The 21,198-nt window shown below is 36.5% G+C and overlaps 1 protein-coding gene across 1 annotated transcript in view; it reads right to left on the bottom strand.

Annotated features, from left to right (window-relative positions):
• Positions 1-283: 283 nt before the first annotated feature.
• The window catches only part of LOC102843490 (15 kDa selenoprotein-like), a 53,820-nt gene continuing 32,905 nt past the window's right edge, over positions 284-21,198 (bottom strand). Inside the window, 3 exon segments of the mRNA XM_006898225.1 lie at positions 284-415; positions 1,830-1,879; positions 17,768-17,831. Coding sequence (XP_006898287.1) covers positions 284-415; positions 1,830-1,879; positions 17,768-17,831 — 246 coding nt within the window.

Here is a 21,198-nt window from a genome sequence, read left to right as displayed (position 1 = left end):
ATCATAAACTATCATTTGCATAATTCATCGCAAGTCTGTTAGCAAAGCATTTAGTCAATGGTATCAACAAATGAAAGAGGATGGAAATTTATTAAAAAAAATTTGTTAAGCTTGCCAACTCATTAATTATTACAGACTGTGCTGCTATTTCAATTTCTAATTAGATGTTCAATGCCTCACATTCAAAGACTGATCAATGGAAAGAAGCAAAAATGAAATTATTTTCTAGGTACAGCAATATTTCATTTGATAACAAAAGGATAGGACAAAATATAAGCAAGATTTATATGCGTTCCAATTTTTCACTCAAGAATTCTTCTACACTGTCTGTGTTCCACTTAAGGATGCTTAATTCTTCAGCAATGTTCCCATTGTCGTCCAAAAGCTTAAGTACAGGATCTGAACCACGAACATACTAAAAAGAAAAGATGGTCATTATTTTCTGTTCATAAAGAACTGACAAAGTCCAAAATGATTCAATCTAGATCAAAGAGTTAAACAAAAACTTTTCCAAAACAAAACAAAACATAACATGTGAATCAACATTTCTTAAAGAAAGTATTTAAGGAAAACGTCAATGACATGTTTTAAAAAAATTTAAAAAAAGAGAGAGAGAGAAGGACAAAACCACACCTTTATCTTACTTCTAAAGAGAAAACTACCTTTTGGTATAAAAACAGTTTGAGAATTCTATTACTAAGAGTACTAAATATTTAATATATACAAGACACTAAAAAACTCTCAAACAAACTTAAAATCTAATGGAAACAGACTAGTCTTGACAAAGAATTAATGGTATTGAGTAATGCTGAAATAAGTTATCCAAATAAATTATCAATCTCAGGACTTACAGTTCACATAATAACTTTTCTTTGGTTTATGAAACTAATGATTCTGCTGAAATGAATCAAGGATTGAGCTGTGTTCTTGAAACTTCAGATCCAACAACTAAATGGTCCCATATGTCACAGACAGCTCTGAGATATTCCAAGTTTCATTAAATGTGACAACAAATATTATCCCATTTGTTACATGGACCTTCAATTCTAAATAAAGTATAGCTATATATAACTAAATAACTAGATATACAGATATCCTCTTTCAGAAATAATGTGTCAGCTTTCCCTTCTCCTAGGTTGTGAAACTCTAGAGATGGAAGTAAGCTCTCATGTACTGCTGTTGTTGTATACCTTCAAGTCAGTAATGACCCCCAGCTGACTCTCCTGCAAGTTTCAGAGTGCCCATCGTTAGCACTTGGCATATTCTCAACTATATTTGCAGAGTTGTAGAAATGTATGCTGAAAAATATAGCTTACATTTCTGAGAGACATTTTACCAATGGCATTGCTGTTTAAAGATACCAACAATAATAATTATCAATGTTAGCTTTAAAATAAATTCTAGAAACCATTAAACTTTAAGAGCCAATTAAAAAACTCAACATTTAAAAACTAAAAAAAAGCCAAAACAAAAAAACATTTTTTTGCTATATATAATTAGTTATTAAGAAACGGTACTCAGTTTCTTAGTCATTTTATCTTAATCAATTACAAGTCAAAAAATTTAACAGTAACTGAAATTAATATTCTACTCCTTAAGACCCTAAGTAACTGAGTTTTTAGGAAAAACTGCCCCTAACCTATAGGCTCTGTGAGTTAATAAATCATTAATTACACACATATGTAAATATTATGTACATAATACTAATAAGTAAGTATTTCTGATTAGGCTATTCATAAAAACTCATTCTAAATATTTCTTTTAAAAGACACTTATTTTAATTAGGAAATAAAAAGGTTATAAAGAGATTTCATTAAAATTAACTCTACCTTGATTTGCAGTCCTCGGAATAGCTTGGGTTTATCACTCCTGACAAAAGCTTAAAAGAGACAAAAAAAAAAAGAAGAAAAAAAAAAAAAAGAAAGAGCTGAGTTTGTTTACTCACATGTCCAAATTGGCTACCAAAAACAAAAGAAAAAGAAATAAACAATATGAATGCAAACACATGCATAGTCCTTGGATAGGAGGACTATATATTTTAAAACCCTGTTGGGCACCTATTAAAATGTTTAAACAAATAAATATTTACTGAACAACTATAAGCCAGATTAAGAGAGAAAGCTATATAGAAAGGAAATGATTCCTGTCCTCAAGAAACTTACAATTTGCGAAGGGGAAAAAATTAAACACAACCAACCAAGGAGTAACATAATAATCACAGCAGTAGTAAGTAGTATAAAGGAGACATTCATGATACTACGAAAGAATAGTAATTTTAATGAATATGGAAATTAAAATCTTCCTCTAAGCATGACCCTGAAAGGAATCTTTAACTGATTTAATGATATAAAAAATGGAAACTTCAGGGTAGCAAAATAGCAGCAATTAAAAAAGAAAAAGTATAGAGCGAAAAAATTATCTTTACAAATTTATAAAAACTTGTACTTTTTATATAAGGCTCCTTACATCTTAAAACAGCAGGTAGACAAATGGGTTAAGGAAAGGGACATATAATACACAAATACACAAGTAATAGAAATAAATATTCAAACATCACAAATAAGTAATAAAACATCACACAAGACAGTGGAGCATTCTCATTCAGACAGGGTAAAAAGAATAATCAGATTGGACAAAAGAAGGGATTGTCCTGGGGTAAACTGTGGGAATTAAACATAGGACTATCTTGTGTTAAAAACGTAATGTATTTTTCTAAAACACGAGTTAGATGCCCCATTTACTTATTTCTAATAGCTTCATAATTTAACAACTCACAATTATTAGAATGAAAAGGCTATATATTACATCAATACAGGTTACCTGTAGAAAAATCAAGAGGCAGAGTTTGAAGAGACTAAGGGGATACTGTTGTTTTGTGTACTGTTGACTCAGAACTGACCCATAGCTGACCCTCTAGAGGGTTTTCAAAGGTAGTTAACCAAATGGGAGGAGACTGCCCATCCTTCTCTCATAAGGGATTATTATGTAGCTTAAAATCAGGGAAGGTGGTCTATTTTTTCATGATTAGTATTCAAATATGAGCAGGTAATCTGAGAAGCTGGTCTACATAAAGAACTTGTCATTAGGACTGGAGGGAAAATGCATTAACAACTTGAGACACAACCCTGCTTGCTCAAAATGAAGAGGACTTGAAAGCATTTACTAATGAAGGTCAAATATTCACAGCCTTCAGGAAGGATTATTATATATCAACATAAAGGTAACAGAAATCCTCACAACTGGACAAATAAAAATCATCAAACATAGGAAAGACTGAGGTTGTCAAGGTTGACGTATTACTTAGATCTATAATCAGCTCCCACAGAAGTAGCCAAGAAATTAATGATATATTCATTGAAAAAATTGCTGGAAAAGATCTCTTTTTAATGTTTTAAAACAAAGATGGTCACACTACCAAGCATGCGATTTTCCCCCCAGGTCCTTCTGATAACATGCCCAAAGTATGTTAGACGAACTCTTGTCATCCTTGCAGGAACATTCTGGCTGCAATTCCACTAAACAGAAATTTGTTGTTTTTGTAGTCCATGCTATATTAAATTCTTCACTAACACAAATAATAGGTATCAATTCTTTGGCCTTTCTTATGGTCTAAGGTTCACATGCACATGAGGTGAATGAAAATACCATAGCTGGGCACATATTAGTTCTCAAAGTGACACCCTTGCTCTTTAGAACTTTAAAAAGCTCCTTGGCAGTGGATTTACCCAGTGCTGTCATTTACTTATTTGACTGCTGTTTTATGAGAACTGACTATGGATACAAAGAAAATGAAATCCCTGACAACTTTGATCTTACCTGTATTTATGATCTGTTTACTGATATAATGTAAGGATTTCCCCTCTTTATTTTCAGGTATAATCTATATTGAAGGCTGTTATGTCTTCGAGCTTCATTCATAAGTGCGTCAAGTCCTCTTTACTCTCAGCAAGTCAAGTTGTGTCACACCCACATTAAAGGTTGTGAGCGAGTGTTTCTTGATGTCACTTTCTTCTCAGATTATTTGTTCAACATATAGATGAGTACAGTGAAAGGATACAAACTTGATAGACAATTTTGATTTTAAACCATGCAGTATCCCCATGTAGTGAGTTTAGATATATTCTTTCCTATAGCAACTTAAGGTTGTGTCATCTTCATAACACAAGTTGATGAATCTTCCTCCAATCCTTATACCACATTTTTTTCATATAGTCCAACTTCATAATTATTTGCTAACTATGCAGATTTACGTGTAAAAGATACAAGTCTGACACATACTTTTCCCAATTTATGATGTTCCCTTGAAGATTATAGCCTTCAAAATGGATTATATCTTAACAACAACAAAAGTCATTACCCTTGGACAGTGGGCAATATTATGATACATGGAGAAAAGAATGAAACTGTCAACAATATTACTTGAATCCACAATCAACACCCATGGTAAAAACAGGAAATCAAAAGATGTGCTGCATGGCTAAATTTGCTTTTAAAGACCTCCCTGATCCAAACCATGATGTTGTTGTTATGTGCCGTTGAGTCGCTTGTGACTCATAGCGAACCTATGTACAAACAGCCCTAAACTCTGCTCTGTCCTGTGCCCATCGCACGGTCTCTGACACACCCATCTCGATCTCCCCAGTCAATGAATCAATCCACCTCAGAGGGTCTTCCCCTCTTGCGCCGTCCGTCCCTCCATCCTCCCAAGCACGATGTCCCTCTCTCCAAGGACCTGTCCCTCCTTACAACATGTCCAAAGTATGTCAGACCCAAGCCCCAGAATCCTTGCCTCCAAGGAGCAGCCTGATTTAACCCTCTCCAGGATGAATCTGTTTGTTTTCTTGGCAGTCCATGGCACATTCAACACTCTTCTCCAGTACCACAGCTCAAATGCCATGATATTTTCAATTTTTTCCTATGCATCTAATAGTTGGACAATGAATAAAGACGACAGAAGTACTGACACCTTTGAACTGTATCTTGGATTGTTAAAATATCCCATGGATTGCTAAAAGACCAAATAAGTCTGTGTTGGAGGAAGTGTAACCAGGGTGTTACTCAGAGGCAAGGATGATGAAACTTTGTCTCACATACCTTGGGCATGGTTTCAGGAGAGGCCAGTCCTTGCGAAAAACACCACCACGCTGGGAAAAGTAGAGGGTACAGAGGAAGAAAGGATGGCCTTCAGAAGATGGACTGTGATAGAGACTATAACAATGGGCTGGAGTGTATCTGAGACAGTAAGGATGCAAACGATAGGGCAAGGTTCAGCCCTGTGGTTCACAGGGTTGCTGCTCTGAGTTGTAGTCAACTTGATGGTACCTAACAATACAGCAACTTAAAAGGTACAAATACATACATTATGGATGAGAACAGATACTCAAAGACTAACCAAAACAAGATCCTAAATATATTAGAAAATTAGCCCAAGCAGTCAAAGCTAAAGGAAGAAACCAAGAAATCAAAGAGCTGAACAGAATATTTCAAAAGGCAGCCCAGGATGACAAAGCAAGATACTATAATGAAATGTGCAGAGAGCTGGAGTCAGAAAATCAAAAGGACTGAACTCGCTCAGAGTTTCTTAAGTTGAAGGAGTTGAAAAATAAATTCAACCCAAGGATGGCAAAACTTAAGGATACTTTGGGTAGAATGTAAAATGATCCAGGAAGTATCAATAGATGACAGAAGGAGTACACAGAGTCACTGTATCAGAAATAATTGGCTGACACATAAGAATTTCATGAAATAACCTTGGCTGACACATAAGAATTTCATGAAATAACCTATGACTAAGAGCCTATGGTGATGAAGGCGAAGTTCAAGTTGCTATGAAGGAACTGGCAAAAAATAAGGTTCCAGGAGTTAACAGCATACCAATTGATTTATTTTAACAAACAGACGCTGCCCTGATGTGCTCACTAAGTTGCGCCAAGAAATCGGGAGGACAACCAGCTGGCCAACTGACTGGAAAAGATCGAGAACTGTTCCCATTCCAAAGAAAGGTGACCCAACGGAGTGCAGAAATTATTGAACAATATCATTAATAACTACATGCAAGCAAGATTCTGCTGAAAATGATCCAAAAACATTTGGAACAATATGTCAACAGAGAACTGCCAGATGTACAGGCTGGACTTAGAAGAGGTCGTGGTAGTAGGGATATTATAGCTAATATTAGATGGATCTTGCAGAAAGCAGAGAATACCAGAAGAATATCTATCTGTGCTCCACTGACCATGCAAAGGCTTTTGTTTTGACTATGGATCATAACAAGCTGTGGCTAACTCTGAGAAGAATGGGAATCCCAGAACATTTGATTGTGCTAATGCAAAACCTGTACTTGGACCAAGAGGCAGTAGTCAGGATAGAACAAGGAGGTACTACATGGTTCAAAGGTCCGTCAGGGATGTATTCTGCCTCAATACCTTTTCAATCTGTATGCAGAACAGATCATCCGAGATGCAGGGCTGTACAAGGAGGAATGTGGCATCAGGACTGGTGGAAGAATCATCAACAACCTGCGTTATGCAGATGACAGAACCCTGCCTGCTGAAACTGAGGAGGACCTGAAGCGCTTGCTGCAGAAGGTCAAGGACTGCAGTCTTCAATATGGACTGAAGCTCCACATCAAGAAGACAAAGATTCTCACTACTGGGCCAATTGGCAGTATCAGTATGGATGGTGAAGAGATTGAGACAGTTAACAGTTTTAGTTTAGTTAGTTCCACAGTCAACAATCTTGGTTAACAGCACCCAGGAAATCAAGAGACGAGTTGCATTGGTAAAGTCAGCTGTGAGGGACCTCTCAAGAGTACTGAAGAGCAATGACATCAGGCTGGAGCCTAAGGCGCGCCTGATCCAGGCTATACTCTTCACAATTATGTGCTATTCATCAGAGAGTTGGACAGTGAATAGGAATGATAGAAAGAGAATTGATGCCTTTGAGCTGTGGTGCTGGAGAAGTGTGCTGAATATACCATGGACTGCTAGGAGAACAAACAGGTTTGTCCTAGAGAGGGTGAAGCTGGAATGCTCCTTGGAGTCAAGGATTCTGAAGCTTAGTCTGACATATTTTGGGCATGTTGCAAGGAGGGACTGGTCCTTGGAGAGGGACATCATGTTTGGGAGAGTGGAGGGACGGCACAGGAGAGGAAGACCTTCGATGAGATGGATTGATTCTGTGATTGGGGTGGTGGGAATGAGTGTGTTTGAGCAGCAAGGTTGGCACAGGATAGAACCGCATTTAGGGCTCTTGTACACAGGGTTGCTATGAGTCGTAACCAACTTGGTGGCAAACAACAACAACAACGTAATTCCCAATACTAGTTTTGTTATCCTTTGTATCAATCTGTACTTTAATTTTATAGACACATATATGTTGTTAAAAAAAAAAAACCCACAAAATACTCACTTAGTACTGAATTACTTTGTAATAGCTAGGTGCCTTCAAGTCAGCTCCAACTCACAGCAAATCTGTGTACAACAGAAGGATACCCTGCCCGATCCTATTATATCTTCCCAATCTCCCTGTTGTAACCAAGGCGCTAATTCATCTGAGAGTTTTCCTCTCTTTAGCTAACCCTCTACTTTTCTAAGCACAATATCCTGCAGGTTCTTCCTGAAAACATGTCCAAAGTACATGAGACCATGTCTCACTATCCTCAATTCTAAGTAACATTCTAGCTGTCCAGCTGACCGACCTTTGCTTTTGGCAGCCCATTGTGAAGTCAATGTTCTTGGCTAACAATTCAATGACTAACAATTCTTTAATCTTCCTTATTCATTATCCAGCTGTCACAAATGTGTGAGGCAAATGAAAATACTATGGCTTTGGCCAGGCATACTGTACCTTGGTTTTGAAAGCGACATTTTTTTCCCTTCAGCACTTTAAAGAGGGCCCATAGTAGTAAATTTATCTTTTGATGTTTTGACTGCTGATTCCTTGAGCTTTGCATCCAAGTAAAACGAATTATTTAGTAACTAATCAGTCCAATGACAAAGATTTTTGTTTTATGTTGAGGTATAATCCATACTGAAGTTTTATCATACTTTGAGCTTCATCAGTAATACATAACAACACTTAAATGTTAACATATTTATTTTTAATTAATTGTTGTTGAGTGTTGTCAAGTCAGAACTGACTCACAGCTGGCCCTCCAGGGGGTTTTCAGAGGTAGTATATCACACAGGAGAAGACTGTCCATCTTTCTCAAATGAAGCACCTGGTGGATTCAAGCCAAGTACTTTTTTGTTGGGAGCTCTGTAGCCCATTGGTAAGAAACTACGCTGCAATCCTGAAGGAACACAGCTCAAATCCAGCTATGGGTTGGTTTTGACTTGACAGTACACAACAATATTTTATCTTGGAGTATAATCCACACGGAAGCTTCAACATACTTTGATCTTCATTAGTAATACTTAGCGACATCATAATAGATACTCTTCATAATAAAGATCTTAAAACACTTGGCATTTAGTGTGTGGAGGAAAGGTTAATCTTACTTATTTTAAAGATTTTAAAAGCTTACTGGAAGAGAAGTACTTAGCCATTCTATCTACACTTAAAATATTTTATTTAAAGTAGAATGATTTATCATCATATTCTTAGAGATTTTTGAATCCCTAAACAAAAAAATAAACTACTCTGGGAAAGTACTATTACTATACTCCTTTGTATCTGTAACAGACCCTAACACAATACTATAATTTATTCAATACACTTTTAACAGTCTGGAATAACATATTAGGAAAGAATAGGAAGATGAGTCACTAAATTACTATTTTCATCAATTATTTCTCTCTGCTAGAGTTAGACCATAAACCTCCAAATTCTAAACAAGGAGAGTATCTGTTAATAGCAAATCACATTTCGTACATAGTTCTAAAAGAGCAAGGGCGGTATGAAGATGGCCAAGTGTGACCTCTACTAACTGTGCAGCATTAACAGCACCCACAGTACAAAATTAATTCCCATAAAATCACACATGCCTCCTCTTCTTCTAATTCCAGCGCCAATCCTACTGGACTGTTATTAAGTGCCATCAAGTTGACTACAACTCATAGCGACCCCAAGTTCAATAGCTCTGAATCCTGTTCTATCCTGAGCCAATCTGTCTCTTACAAAGCTACCATCAGTACCCCGGTCACTGTGTCAATCCATCTCATCTGGAGTCTTCCTCTCTTATACTGTTCCACGATCCTTCCAAGTATGACATCCTTCTCCAAACAACGGTCCCTCCTGGCAACATGCCCTACATGCCCCAAGCAGTTTCAAAATCATGGCCTCTAAGGAGCAGCTTGGTTTCATCTTCCCCAGGACAGACCTATAAAGTTTTCCTGGTAGTCCATGGTATATTCAGTACTCTTCTTCAGCACCACAACTCAAAGGCATCAATTTTTCCGTCAACTCTAGCTCTCTGATGCATAGCAACTAACTGCAAAGACCACGGCCTAAATTAGGTGACAGCTGTGCAGAAATCACAGAAACCTATCCACGATTATTAGGAAAGTTAACAGGTTACAAGATACAATCTGTCAGGACAGTTTCCAAAGCACTTGCAAGCCCCTCAGCTTCACAGCTTTAGGCCAATGTTATAAAGCTTTCAGTTCTGCCAATTAAGGTATATCCTCCCCAAGTCCTCCAACAAGCTTGGGCGCAGGCCCCTTTTCTAGTTCCAGGAGGTCAGAGTCCCAAGTCTGCTCCATCTTATGTCAGTCTCTGGTTCTCTGCTTCTGTTCACCTGAAAATTTGGCTGGCATAAGAATCTCTGGCCCGAAGGGCACACACTGTATCTTCTACTCTGGCTTTGAAATGAATACATTTCTGCCACTTAACATGCTCAATTTAAACCTGGTGGAATGGTGAAACAAGCCAATCCTCTTGTGGATAGACTAACACATTATCTTTGTTTCCTCCTAGCTAGTTGTCAGTCAAAGCCTAGGAAAGCCATTTGACCAAGAGACCGACTCATTGGTGACTGTGGGCCATCAAGCTGGAACTGACCCATCGGTGATCCTCCAGTGGGTTTTCAGAGGCAGTAAATGACACAGACGACTGCTCATCTTTCTCCTGCAGCTGGTGGATCTGAACTGATGCCTTTGGGTTTGCAGTTTAGCTTTTAGGCCACCAGAGGTATTATATAGCAGTGTGACTGGCTATATTAAAAACAAGGTTACTTTCAAGAAACCTACAATTTGTTTTAACAGTCCTACAACAGTAAAAAAGGTAAAAAGTGGTCAGAAAAACAATGTTTTCTATTTAAATGACAGATATCTACTCTTAGAAGGACTGGTAGTGCAGTGATTAAAGAATTTGGCTACTAATAAAAAACCCAGTGGTTTGAACTTAGCAGTTGTTCAATGGAGGAAATATGAAGCAATCTGTTTCTATAAGATTTATAGCCTTGGGAACCCACAGGCAGTTTTATCTGTGCTACAGGGTGATTATGAGTCACAATCAACTTAATATAAAAGGAGAATTTTTCTTTGATAAGTATTCTGAGTTGATAGGAAAGATAGGTTACAACACTGAAGCAATAAAGCTCCCCCCCACCAATAAAGGGGGTTACACTCTTTGATAAGAATGGTCCTAGAAAAAGTGAAATCAAGGTACTCTATGGAGGCAAGGACGGTGAAATGCCATCTCATGTCTCACATGCACTGGGCATGCTGTTAGGAGGAGAGAAGGATGTTATGCCTGGAAAGGTGAGAGTTCATATAAGAGAGGAAAATCTTCAACAAGATGGAATAACACAATGACTGCAAAAATGGGCTCAAGTGTGCCAGAGATGGTGAGGATCGCATAGGATAGGGCAGGATGTTGTGCATAGGGTTGCTATGAGGCATAATTACCTCATCAGCATAGAACCATTACAAATTCAGTTTATATAATACACATATTAATAGTTTTTTTTGAAGGAAGCTTATTGTTGATATTAGATGCTGATTGTGGATCCAAACAAGATGAAATCCATCAATAACTTCAATAATTTCTCCATTGACTGTGATGTTGCTTATTTATTGGTCCAGTGAAGATTTTTGTCCTCTTGATGTTGAGATGCAACTCATATTGAAGGCTGTAGTCTTTGATCTTCTGTAGCAAATGTTCCAAGTCCTCATTTTCAGCAAGCAAAGTTGTGCCATCTATATAAACCAGGTTGCTTATGAGTCTTCCTTTGATTCCGACTGCAAATTTTTCTTTATTAAGTCCAGGTTCTTGGATAATTTGCTAAGCACACAGATTAAATAGGTATGGAGAAAGGATACAACCCAGACACACACCTTTCCTGATTTTAAGCTATGCAATGTTCCCTTGCTCTTTTGGGGCAACTTTTTGATCTAGGTATAGGCTTTGTATGAGCATAATTGCTCTGTGATTCCCATTCTTCTCAGTGTTAGTTACAATTTGTTACGACTCATACAATCAAATACCTTTGCACAGTCAATAAAGCATAAACAGACATACTTCTGGTATTTTCTGCTTTCAGCCAGGATCCACTTGACATTAGCAATGATTCTTGGTTCTATGACCTCTTCTAAATCCAGCTTGAACTTGCCGTTTTCTCAGTATACTGACTGCTCTAGTTATTTCTGGATGATTTTCAGCAATATTTTGCTTGCATGCTATTTTGATGATAGGGTTAGTGGTAAGGAACCGTGCTACCAACAAAAGTAGTGGTGGTGTTAGGAGCTGTTGAGTCAAGTATGACTCATAGCAACCCTATGAATAGTCAACCCTATGAATCTGTCTTATTCTGTGCCATACTCATCATCTCTGATATACAAGAGCTCACTGCTGAAGCCATCATATCAAACGATATCATTGGGGGCCTTTTTCTCCTTCACTGACCCTCTATTGGCTCTATTGGAGAAATACGGGCAACAGACTCCTTTGTGATTTATTGCCCCTGAAAATCCACTGGAGGGTCAGCTATAGGGTGGTTCTGACCTGACAGCACACAACTACTACTTAAAACATGTATTCTTTAGAATATTTTATAATTACCAACAGAGACCTAAAATTAATAAATATTTTGTCAGAGAAAGATTGAAGAAGTATGGTAAAAATGTAGTCTAGGAAAAAGGCAATAAAAAATATCTGCTGATTTTCAGCCAGTGGGGGCAGGGGAGGGAGTTCAAGTTCAATGCTCCTGTTTCATTTCTATTATGGATCATACAACTGCATTTAATCTCTGAATGTAAACATGTATATTGGCTCTATTATGACAAAGGGAAAATGTTCATGTTTCATAAATCAAAAGTAAAATCATGATAACCCAAATCAAACCACTGTTGTGGAGTTGACTGTGACTCATAGAGACCTCGCAGTGGGTCTTGATGCTGTCAGTCTTTATGGGATGAGACTGCCCATCTTTCCTGCAGAGCAGCTGGTGGATTCTAATTGCTGACCTTTTGGTTAACAGCATATTTAACACACTATGCCACCAGAGGTCCTAAAATTATGACAGTAAATGAAATCAAGGAGGGAAAACAACCAAACCAAACCAAACCAAACCAAACCAAACCAAACCAAACCAAACCAACACAATGTTTAAAACAGAACAGTATTAAATGTGTAGTGTTGTAATCTGTAAGAGTCTTCTGATTTAATGATATCACATTCATACATTGTAATCAAATTTCACTTGTCCCTTAAGCTGCATGAGTCATCAAGCATGCAAACAGTAAATGACGAAGTCCAGGAAAACAAATGATGGGGTTTATGGCACCCTTTCAAGCAGCTTATTTTTTTTTTCTTTTAAAAGTTTCTGGAAGGGGAGAAATGGAACACATGAATGCTTAATATACCAGGAAATAGAGTCATTACCACTTAATCACCTGGGTCCAGTAGACTCTTAATTTAAAAATAATTTTATGAATGAATGAACACAAAACTAAATGGAAGGTAAAAAAAAAACCAAACAAAACTCCACCCACCCACCTTTATTAGAAATTGTAATAAGAATTTAAACACATTTTAGTAAACTCAAATATTCATTCTGTATTTTCTTCACTGAAAATATAAATAACCAATACAGCAATGTGGTTTGGATACAATGAATTGCTTATTAGTTCTCTTGCATGAACCTGGAGCTTGTCCATCTTGTAAATAAATATTATTCCTAGAGTTCAAACACATCTTTAATACAGTCTAGTTAATAAATAAAGTGTCTATTCTTTTTTTATATCTTCAAAGTGTACTACTTTGGAAAACTTGTAATTTTTTTGAAGACAAAGCAACCATTTCATTTGCAAGGCACTTTTTAATTTTCAGATATTTACACATTAATTACTCAAATAAATGATATTTTTTCATTTATACGTTAATTTATTTCTTCCAATTACTGTTGGCCTCGGTACTTACCCATTAACAAAGTGTATTATAGAAATTTTGGTATATAAACATCATAAAAATTCAAAGAACAATGTTACATGATTATAAAGGAAACCAAGATGATTCAGACTTTTTGTACTATTTTATGATAAAATTCTGTTATTGAATCTACCACAACTCAGACGCAGTGCTCCTATGACAAACAGATAGGAACCTTGCTCTATCCTGTGCTATCCTCAAGATCTCCAACACAGTTGAGCGTACTGTTAGTAATTGGGTATCTATCCATCAGTTGAGGGCCTTTTCCTCTTCTGCTGACTTCTACCTTTTCAGCACGGTACCTTTTGCCAAAGGTTGGCTCCTCCTAAAAATACCCAAAGTTTGTAAGAAAAAGTTTCATCATTCTTGCTTCTGAGGAGTACCTGGCTACACTTCCTGAGAATACAGATTCTCCTTTCTGTGCTGGGGAATAAATGCATTGCTTACTCATAGATTCTTCATTGTGAGAAAATCCACCCAGGATATCATCAAATTAAGTTTCACAGGCCCCAAATTTGTATATATGATCATCATTAACATCAACAGCAGGGTTGCTAATTTTGTGTGATAATGAAAATGTTCACTGCAAATATTTACCCTATCTGACCCTAAGGTTACTATTTGAAATATAAGTAAGATAATCAATAAACTAAATTTTAAACTTTATAGACCCTGTTTTGGGTCAACTTCTTCTTAATCATTATGGCAAAAAAAAAAAATTTGTGAATTCTCAACTTTGCTTAATGAAAAGTAACAAACTGTATTATAAAGAGGATACCTTCAAAATGCCTGCTATTCTTTCTTAAAACGGATATAAAACTCAGGACTACAAAATGGGGAGGAAAAACAACAATGACAAATTAATTTTATCATAAAAACATCAGTCTTAAAATTTTAGTATTTGCCCCTTAAGAATAGTTGGAATAACTGATGATTAATGATCCCATGTGTTAACTACAAGATGGAATGAATATTATTCCTTCAAAATAAGAAATATTTTTCTTTGTTCAAGTCCTCTAAGAAGAAATAAACACCATCAACCAATAGTTCTGACAAATAGGATAATCTCTTCCTCCTCCCAAAAACCCTATAAAATAAAACAGATTTTTCAGATTGTACCAGAAAGGTTCACAAAAACCATATAAAAGTAATTTATTTTCTAGTTTACTATAAGCTACCTTAAAAACAGTTCAATAGAAATCAGTATGGAGATTCCTTAACAAACTTACTTTTATTAGAGAAAATATCTTTCCAACAACTATTTATAATTTATAAAGGCAATTTTGTGAATAACACCGAACATAATCAAATATACAAGCAAGTTATTTTTAAAAATACGCCAAAACACACAAAATAGTTTACATGTTTCAGCTTTCCCACTGGACTGGTCATGGGCATTTCATGTGTGTAACTCTCTAGAAAAAATGGTTAAGACCTGTTTCATACACAGCTCAGAATGTGGGACTCCTCTTAAATGAAACCTTACAGAGTGGAGGCTATTCAGAGCTATTATTTACACACACACACACACACACACACACACAAAATCATTCCTCTCCTCCTTTCAAAGAGAGTAAATGTATCTGTCTTGATGTTAAATAAGATGTTTAAGGAAGAATACTTACCTGTTGTTTTGTACTGTTGAGTAGGAGCTTACCCATATCTGACTCTCTAGCCAATTTTCAGAGGTAGAAGTAAACTGCAACGGGATTGACTGCCCATCCTTCTCCCATGGAGCAACTGGTGGATTTGAACTGCATACTTTTGCACTGGCAGCACAATTCCTTATCATAGGTCACCAGAGCACCCTTATTCTTGACTAGATCTAATAATTTTGATCACATTCCAGGTAAGGGAGCTCTGGTAGACAAGTCTGCCGGGAGCTGTAGTACTCCTCTGGTAGTTCAAATCCACCAGTGACTCTGCAGGAGAAATAAAGGCAGAATGACAGCCCTGGAAACTTCATGGAGGAGCTGAAACTGATCTGACAACAGTGGGGTGTTGTTTGTTTGTGTTTTTTTTTTAAATGCAACATCCTAAACTGGGGTAGGGAGCTCTGGTGGCCTAGTGGGAAGAAACTGTGCTGCAATCCCAAAGTCATGTGGCTCAAATCTACCAGCTGGTCAAGAGAAGGATGGGTCATTTTTTTCCTGTGCAATTAACTATCTTTGAAAACCCATTGGAGGGTTAGCTATGGGTCGGTTCCAACTTGATGGTACACAACAAATAACATATGGTTTAAGCTTTAATTTGAATAGAAGGGCTTAAGATTGATGAATGTCACATGTAATTACAAGGACAGAAAATTAGATGTTTTTCCATTGACTACAAATATGTAAATATGAAATCAGAATATAGTCCATATATGAAATTATACTCTAAAAGAACAATACCAAATAATCAACAGCAGAGATAAGCTGAAATAGTTAACATTTTGTTTGTGGTTTATCTTTATAAAATAACTTATATTTAATCACTTTAGATGTTATTTACAAAACTATAAATGACAAATAATGGTTGAAAGAACATTTGCTATAAAGAGTGAATTTCTTTAGGAATTTATGGATTTCACTGAACTGTTTTAAAAATAGCTGACAGTATACTAGAGCAAAGTGAATTCTCAACTGTATTCTAGAAAAATGAAAAGATTATAAAGAAAAGCACTTCTAAAATAAGAAAATTTACTATTGTATAAAAAAACCAAATGGAATAAAAAATTATGCACCATTCAGATCATCACAAGGCAGTTTAAAAGCACTTTCAAAATTCAGAGAAAGATGACCTAAATAATTAGGAGAATTGGGGGGGAGGGGAAGAGGTACAATAATGAAGTCAAGAAACACAAAGGTGATTGATCATTTAGTTCAGAACAATAATGTAAAAAAGGAATGCTTGAAACCTATAAATTCACCTAGGCTATACAACTAAAGGAAGCATGGTCTTTCTACAAGACATCCATTTGTCAAAATTAAGAGTACTAGAAGTAGATAAATGTAGTATTTGAATTAATTAACATTTGAATTCCTCATATTATAAGACACTGTACTACATAGATTCTTAGTATACTAATGATGAAAGAGTAAACAACTGATACCTTTAAAAAGTGTTTTGGAGAGGAATAGTGAATCTATGATGGACTGGCAAAAGAACAAACAATTCGTCAAAAGAACAAACAAGTTTGTCTTGGAGAAAGTGCAACCAGGGCCTTACTTAAAGGTAAGGGTGATTAAACTTTGTTTCACAAACTTTGAGCATGTTACCAGGTGTCAGAACTTGGAAAAAACCATCTTGTCAGGTAAGCAGTGGGTCAATGACAGATGGGAAGACCCATGAACAAGATGAAATGACATAGTGGGTGCAATAATGGGCAGAGACTGAGGACAGTGCAACATAAGGCAAGATTTCCATCCAATGAATGAAAGGTTGCTAGGAGTTGTAGTCAAATTGATAGCACCTAACAACTACAACAACAATCTCTGTCAAGATTCCAACTTATAGTGACTCTGCAGGACAGAGCAGACCAGCATCAGTGTTTTACTACTCTTCCTAACAGCAACTTGAAGTTTTGAACTTCTAGGCTTTTGGTCAGCAGCCAAGAACTATAAGCAATGTACTTGAGTAACTCTCTATTCACTAATTTAAAAATGTCACTTTCTGAGGAAGCGCCAAACTGCCTTCTAGAATAGTTGCATCATCCCTATGACCCAGTTATTCCACTACCTAGAATGTATCAAGAATATGAGAACTGAGGCACAAACTGAGATTTGTACATCAATGTTCATAGCAGCATTATTTCCCACTGCAAGAACATGGAAACAGCTCAAATGTCCAACCACAAACGAATGGATTGAGAAATTATGGTACATTCACACAATGGAATGCTATGCAGCACGCAGGAGCAATAACTCTGTAAATTATTACCTAACTTGGGAGGGACTGGAAAGCATTATGCTATGTGAACTAACTCAGTCACAGAAGGATAAATATTGTATAAAATCATTATTGCAGCATGAGTATAAGGATCCAGGAGGGGTGGGAGAGGCTGGAAGCAGAGGGATGTGGATGTGCAGGGAGAAGGAGGGATTAATCATTGGGTTGTACAATTTGACGGGCAGAGGGGTGAGCAAAACAAAGAATTTGTTCAAATTTATATTTGAATTTTGTAAATAAACTAATAAAAAAATAAAACTATAGATGCAATGCATAAACTATTAAACCAAAACCAATTCAATGCTTAAAAAAAAAAAAAGTCACTTTCATGAAAATAAATGTTGAACAAAATTCCCAAGTTGTGAAATCATAATCCTAAAAAGAATTCTTTCTGGGAGCACTTAATGACATTTCTTGTGAAATGCGGATATTTAAGTGAAAGTTTATCAGTGTTAAATTTACATACCTTGGACTTGAGGGAACCTCCCCAATTTTCATCCACATACTTCAAGAATAGCTCCTGCATACAACTACAAAAAAGAAAAACAGAAAGAATAAAAATGTAAAATTAAAATTGCACAGCAAAACACATAGATTACTAGACAGGATCATTGAGAAAATAGACCCAAAGATATGAAAGGGCTTTTTTAGGTGGGGAAGTTTTAGAGTATTTATAAAACCTAAACACAATAGTACGGAGACTTGAAATTATGGGCCAAAACCATAGTTCTTAAGCTTTTAAGAGTCTTAGATTCTTTTGTGAATCTGAGGGAATCCTATTATTTTTGTGAATGAATTCTGTTCATGGACTTCAGGAAAGCACAGATAGAGGATTGTGGCTAAAAAAGTTCTTTCTATTAAAAAAGACTTACAATCAGTTGACTTCTATAAAAAAGTTGCTTTCAAGTAAGATCTGGGTAAAAAATAAAATATAAATTTCAGGAAAGTCTTTAACAAACATTAGCTCCTTGCCACTGAGTTAGAAATAACTCGTAGCTGATCTTTCAGTGAGTTTTTCAGAGGCTATGATCATATGGGAAGAGATTACAAATCTTTCTCTGTCAGAGGGGTTGGTGGATTTGAACTCTGAAAAAGCTCTGCCTTTGGATTAGCACAACTCCCTACAGTCTGTAACAACAGCTGTTATATTTATCTGTTATTTATTAAGCTGAGTGGTGGATATAAACTCTGAGAAAGCTCTGCCTTTGGATTAACACAACTCCCTACTGTCTATAACAACAGCTGTTAGACTTATCTGTTATTTATTAAGCTGAGGTGGTCAGGTATTGGTCACTCTGACTCAGACAATCACAGGATCTCTTAATGCCAGAATGACAAGTTGAGGAAGACCGGTATTGCATTCAAAGTCAAAAAGAACATTTCAAGATCTATCCTGAACTACAATGCTTGAATGACAAGATACTACCCATACAAATACAAGGAAGGCTTGTTAATACAACTATTACTAAAACATACATACTGACAAATAAAATCCTTTGAGAACTTTTACCAACCACTAAAATCTGAGATTGACCAGACTTGTAATCAAGATGTATTAACAATAATTGGCAACGAGAATGTAGAAGTTAGAAATAAACAGGAAGGACGAGTTGTTAGAAAAGAAGGACTTGGTGACAGAAATGAGGCTTGAGATCGAATGATTACATTTTGTACAATGGTTTACTGATACAAGACTGGGGCTGACTGGAAGAGACCAATAATACCCAAGTGAAAGAAGCTGAAGAAAATGAAAACAAGTTCACAAGGACCAAACCATGACCTTTGGTCAATCCCGTCTGAATTTATACCATGTCAAGTATAGATTTGAGACACTGAATACTAATAACTGAAAACCAGATGAGTTGGGTGAAGATCTAAAGGTTTTCATCTATGAAAAAAGCAAAAGGCCATTACAAAGACAGAGGAGAAAGAAAAGACCAAAACAGATGTCTCAAGAGACTCTGAAAATGATCTATGAACAAAGGAAAGAAATGCTAATGCAAAAGAGACAAAAATGACATTTCAAAGAGCAGCTCAAGAGGTTGGTGTTGTTATGTGCCACCGAGTAGACTGCGACTCATAGTGACCCTAAGCAAAACACAATAATGACATGTGCAAAGAGCTGGAGTTAGAAAATAAACAAGGAAGAACTCACTTAGCATTTTTCAAGCAATAGGAACTGAAAAACAAATTCAAGCCTTAATTAGCAATATTGAAGGTTAGTGGGTAAAATCTTGTATTATGCAGGAAGATGGAATAAATAAATAGCCACTGTAACAAAAAGAACTGGTCAATACTGAAACAATTTAGGAAGTAGCATATATTCAAGAACTAATGATAGAGAAGGAAGCTCAAGCTATACACCAAAGGCATTGGTGAAAAAATAAGGCCCAGGAATTGATGGGATACAGTCCTTCTAGAAAAAGATGCAACTCTGAACATGCTCATCAGTCTCTGCCGACAGAAGACTGCTACCTGGCCAGCTGAAAGGATGAGATCCATATTTGTTTCTATCCCTAAGAAAGGTGAACCAACACACTGCACATTATTGAACATCATCACTAATATCACATACAAGTAAAATTTTGCTGATAATTTTTTAAAAATGGCTGAAACAGTACACCCACAGGGACGTTCCAGAAATTAAGGCTGGATTCCTAAGAGGTTACAGCACCAGGATCATCAGTGTCTGATGGATCTTAGCTGAAAACAAAGAATATCAGAAAGATCCTTATTGTATTTTTATTTATTATGCATAGGTGTTTGTGTGAATAAAAAAAAAAAAAAGGTCAATATTACGGAAAATGGGAATGCCAGAAGACCTAATCGTACTTTTGTAAAACGTATACGTATACCAAGAACCTGCTTTCTGAACAAAACAAGTGAATATTGCCAGTAAAGACGTGTGTCAAGACTGTATCATTTCTTTGTATTTATTAAATCTGTATTCTGAGTAAAATATTTGAGAAGCAGGACTATAAAAACAAGAATGGGGGACTGGAGGAAGATTCAACAACAATCTGCAGTATGCTGATGACACAACCTTGCTTCCAACAAGTGAAGAGGATTGAAACACTTGCTACAGAATATCAGAGACTAAAACCTACAATATGGATTTCATATCAACATCAAGAAAATAAATATCCTCACCTCTGGACCATATCATGACAGATGGAGAAAAGACTGAAGTTGTCAATAACTTAATTTTACGTGGATCAACATCTTGGTAACAGGAGTCAAGAAATCAAAATACGTGTTGTACTGGGAACATCTGCTAACAAGGATATCTCCAAAGTGCTAAAGAAAAAGGAGGTTGATTTAAAGACGAAGCTGTGCAGATTCAAGCCACAGTCTTTTCAATTACTTCCTATGCATCTGAACGTTGGACAGTGAATTAAGATGACAGAAAAAGAATCGACGGCTTTGAATATGAAGTTGGAAAATATGCTGTTTACAGACATCCTAGTATTGACTATCCCGTGGATGGTCAAAAACCAAGCAAGTGCTCCTTAGAGACCAGGATGGAGAAACTCTGTCTCATATACTTTGGATATGTTGTCAAAAGGAACCAATTCCTGAAAAAAAATATACCATGGTGGCAAAGGTCACAGGAAGACCCTCAACAAGATGTGAGGGAAACAGTGACTGTAGCAATGGGGTGGAGGACTTGAGTATATCAGAGAAGTGAGGATGGTGTAGATAGGGCAAAATTTAGATCTGTTGTTCATAGGGTCACTAAGAGTTATAGTCAGCTAATGGCACCAAACACCACAACAAAACAGTTCCCTGAAAAGCCCTTGCTGTTGTTATGTGCCATTGAGTCGCTTGCGACTCACAGCGACCCTATGTACAACAGCCCTAAACTCTGCTTTGTCTTGTGCCAATTGCACTGTCTCT

This window comes from Elephantulus edwardii, unplaced genomic scaffold, assembly GCF_000299155.1.
Source record: "Elephantulus edwardii isolate Elephantulus edwardi_28Jun2011 unplaced genomic scaffold, EleEdw1.0 scaffold00224, whole genome shotgun sequence".
Lineage (NCBI taxonomy): Eukaryota > Metazoa > Chordata > Mammalia > Macroscelidea > Macroscelididae > Elephantulus > Elephantulus edwardii.
The sequence above is the reverse complement of the archived record's forward strand: the minus strand, read 5'-3'. Positions and strand labels throughout refer to the sequence as shown.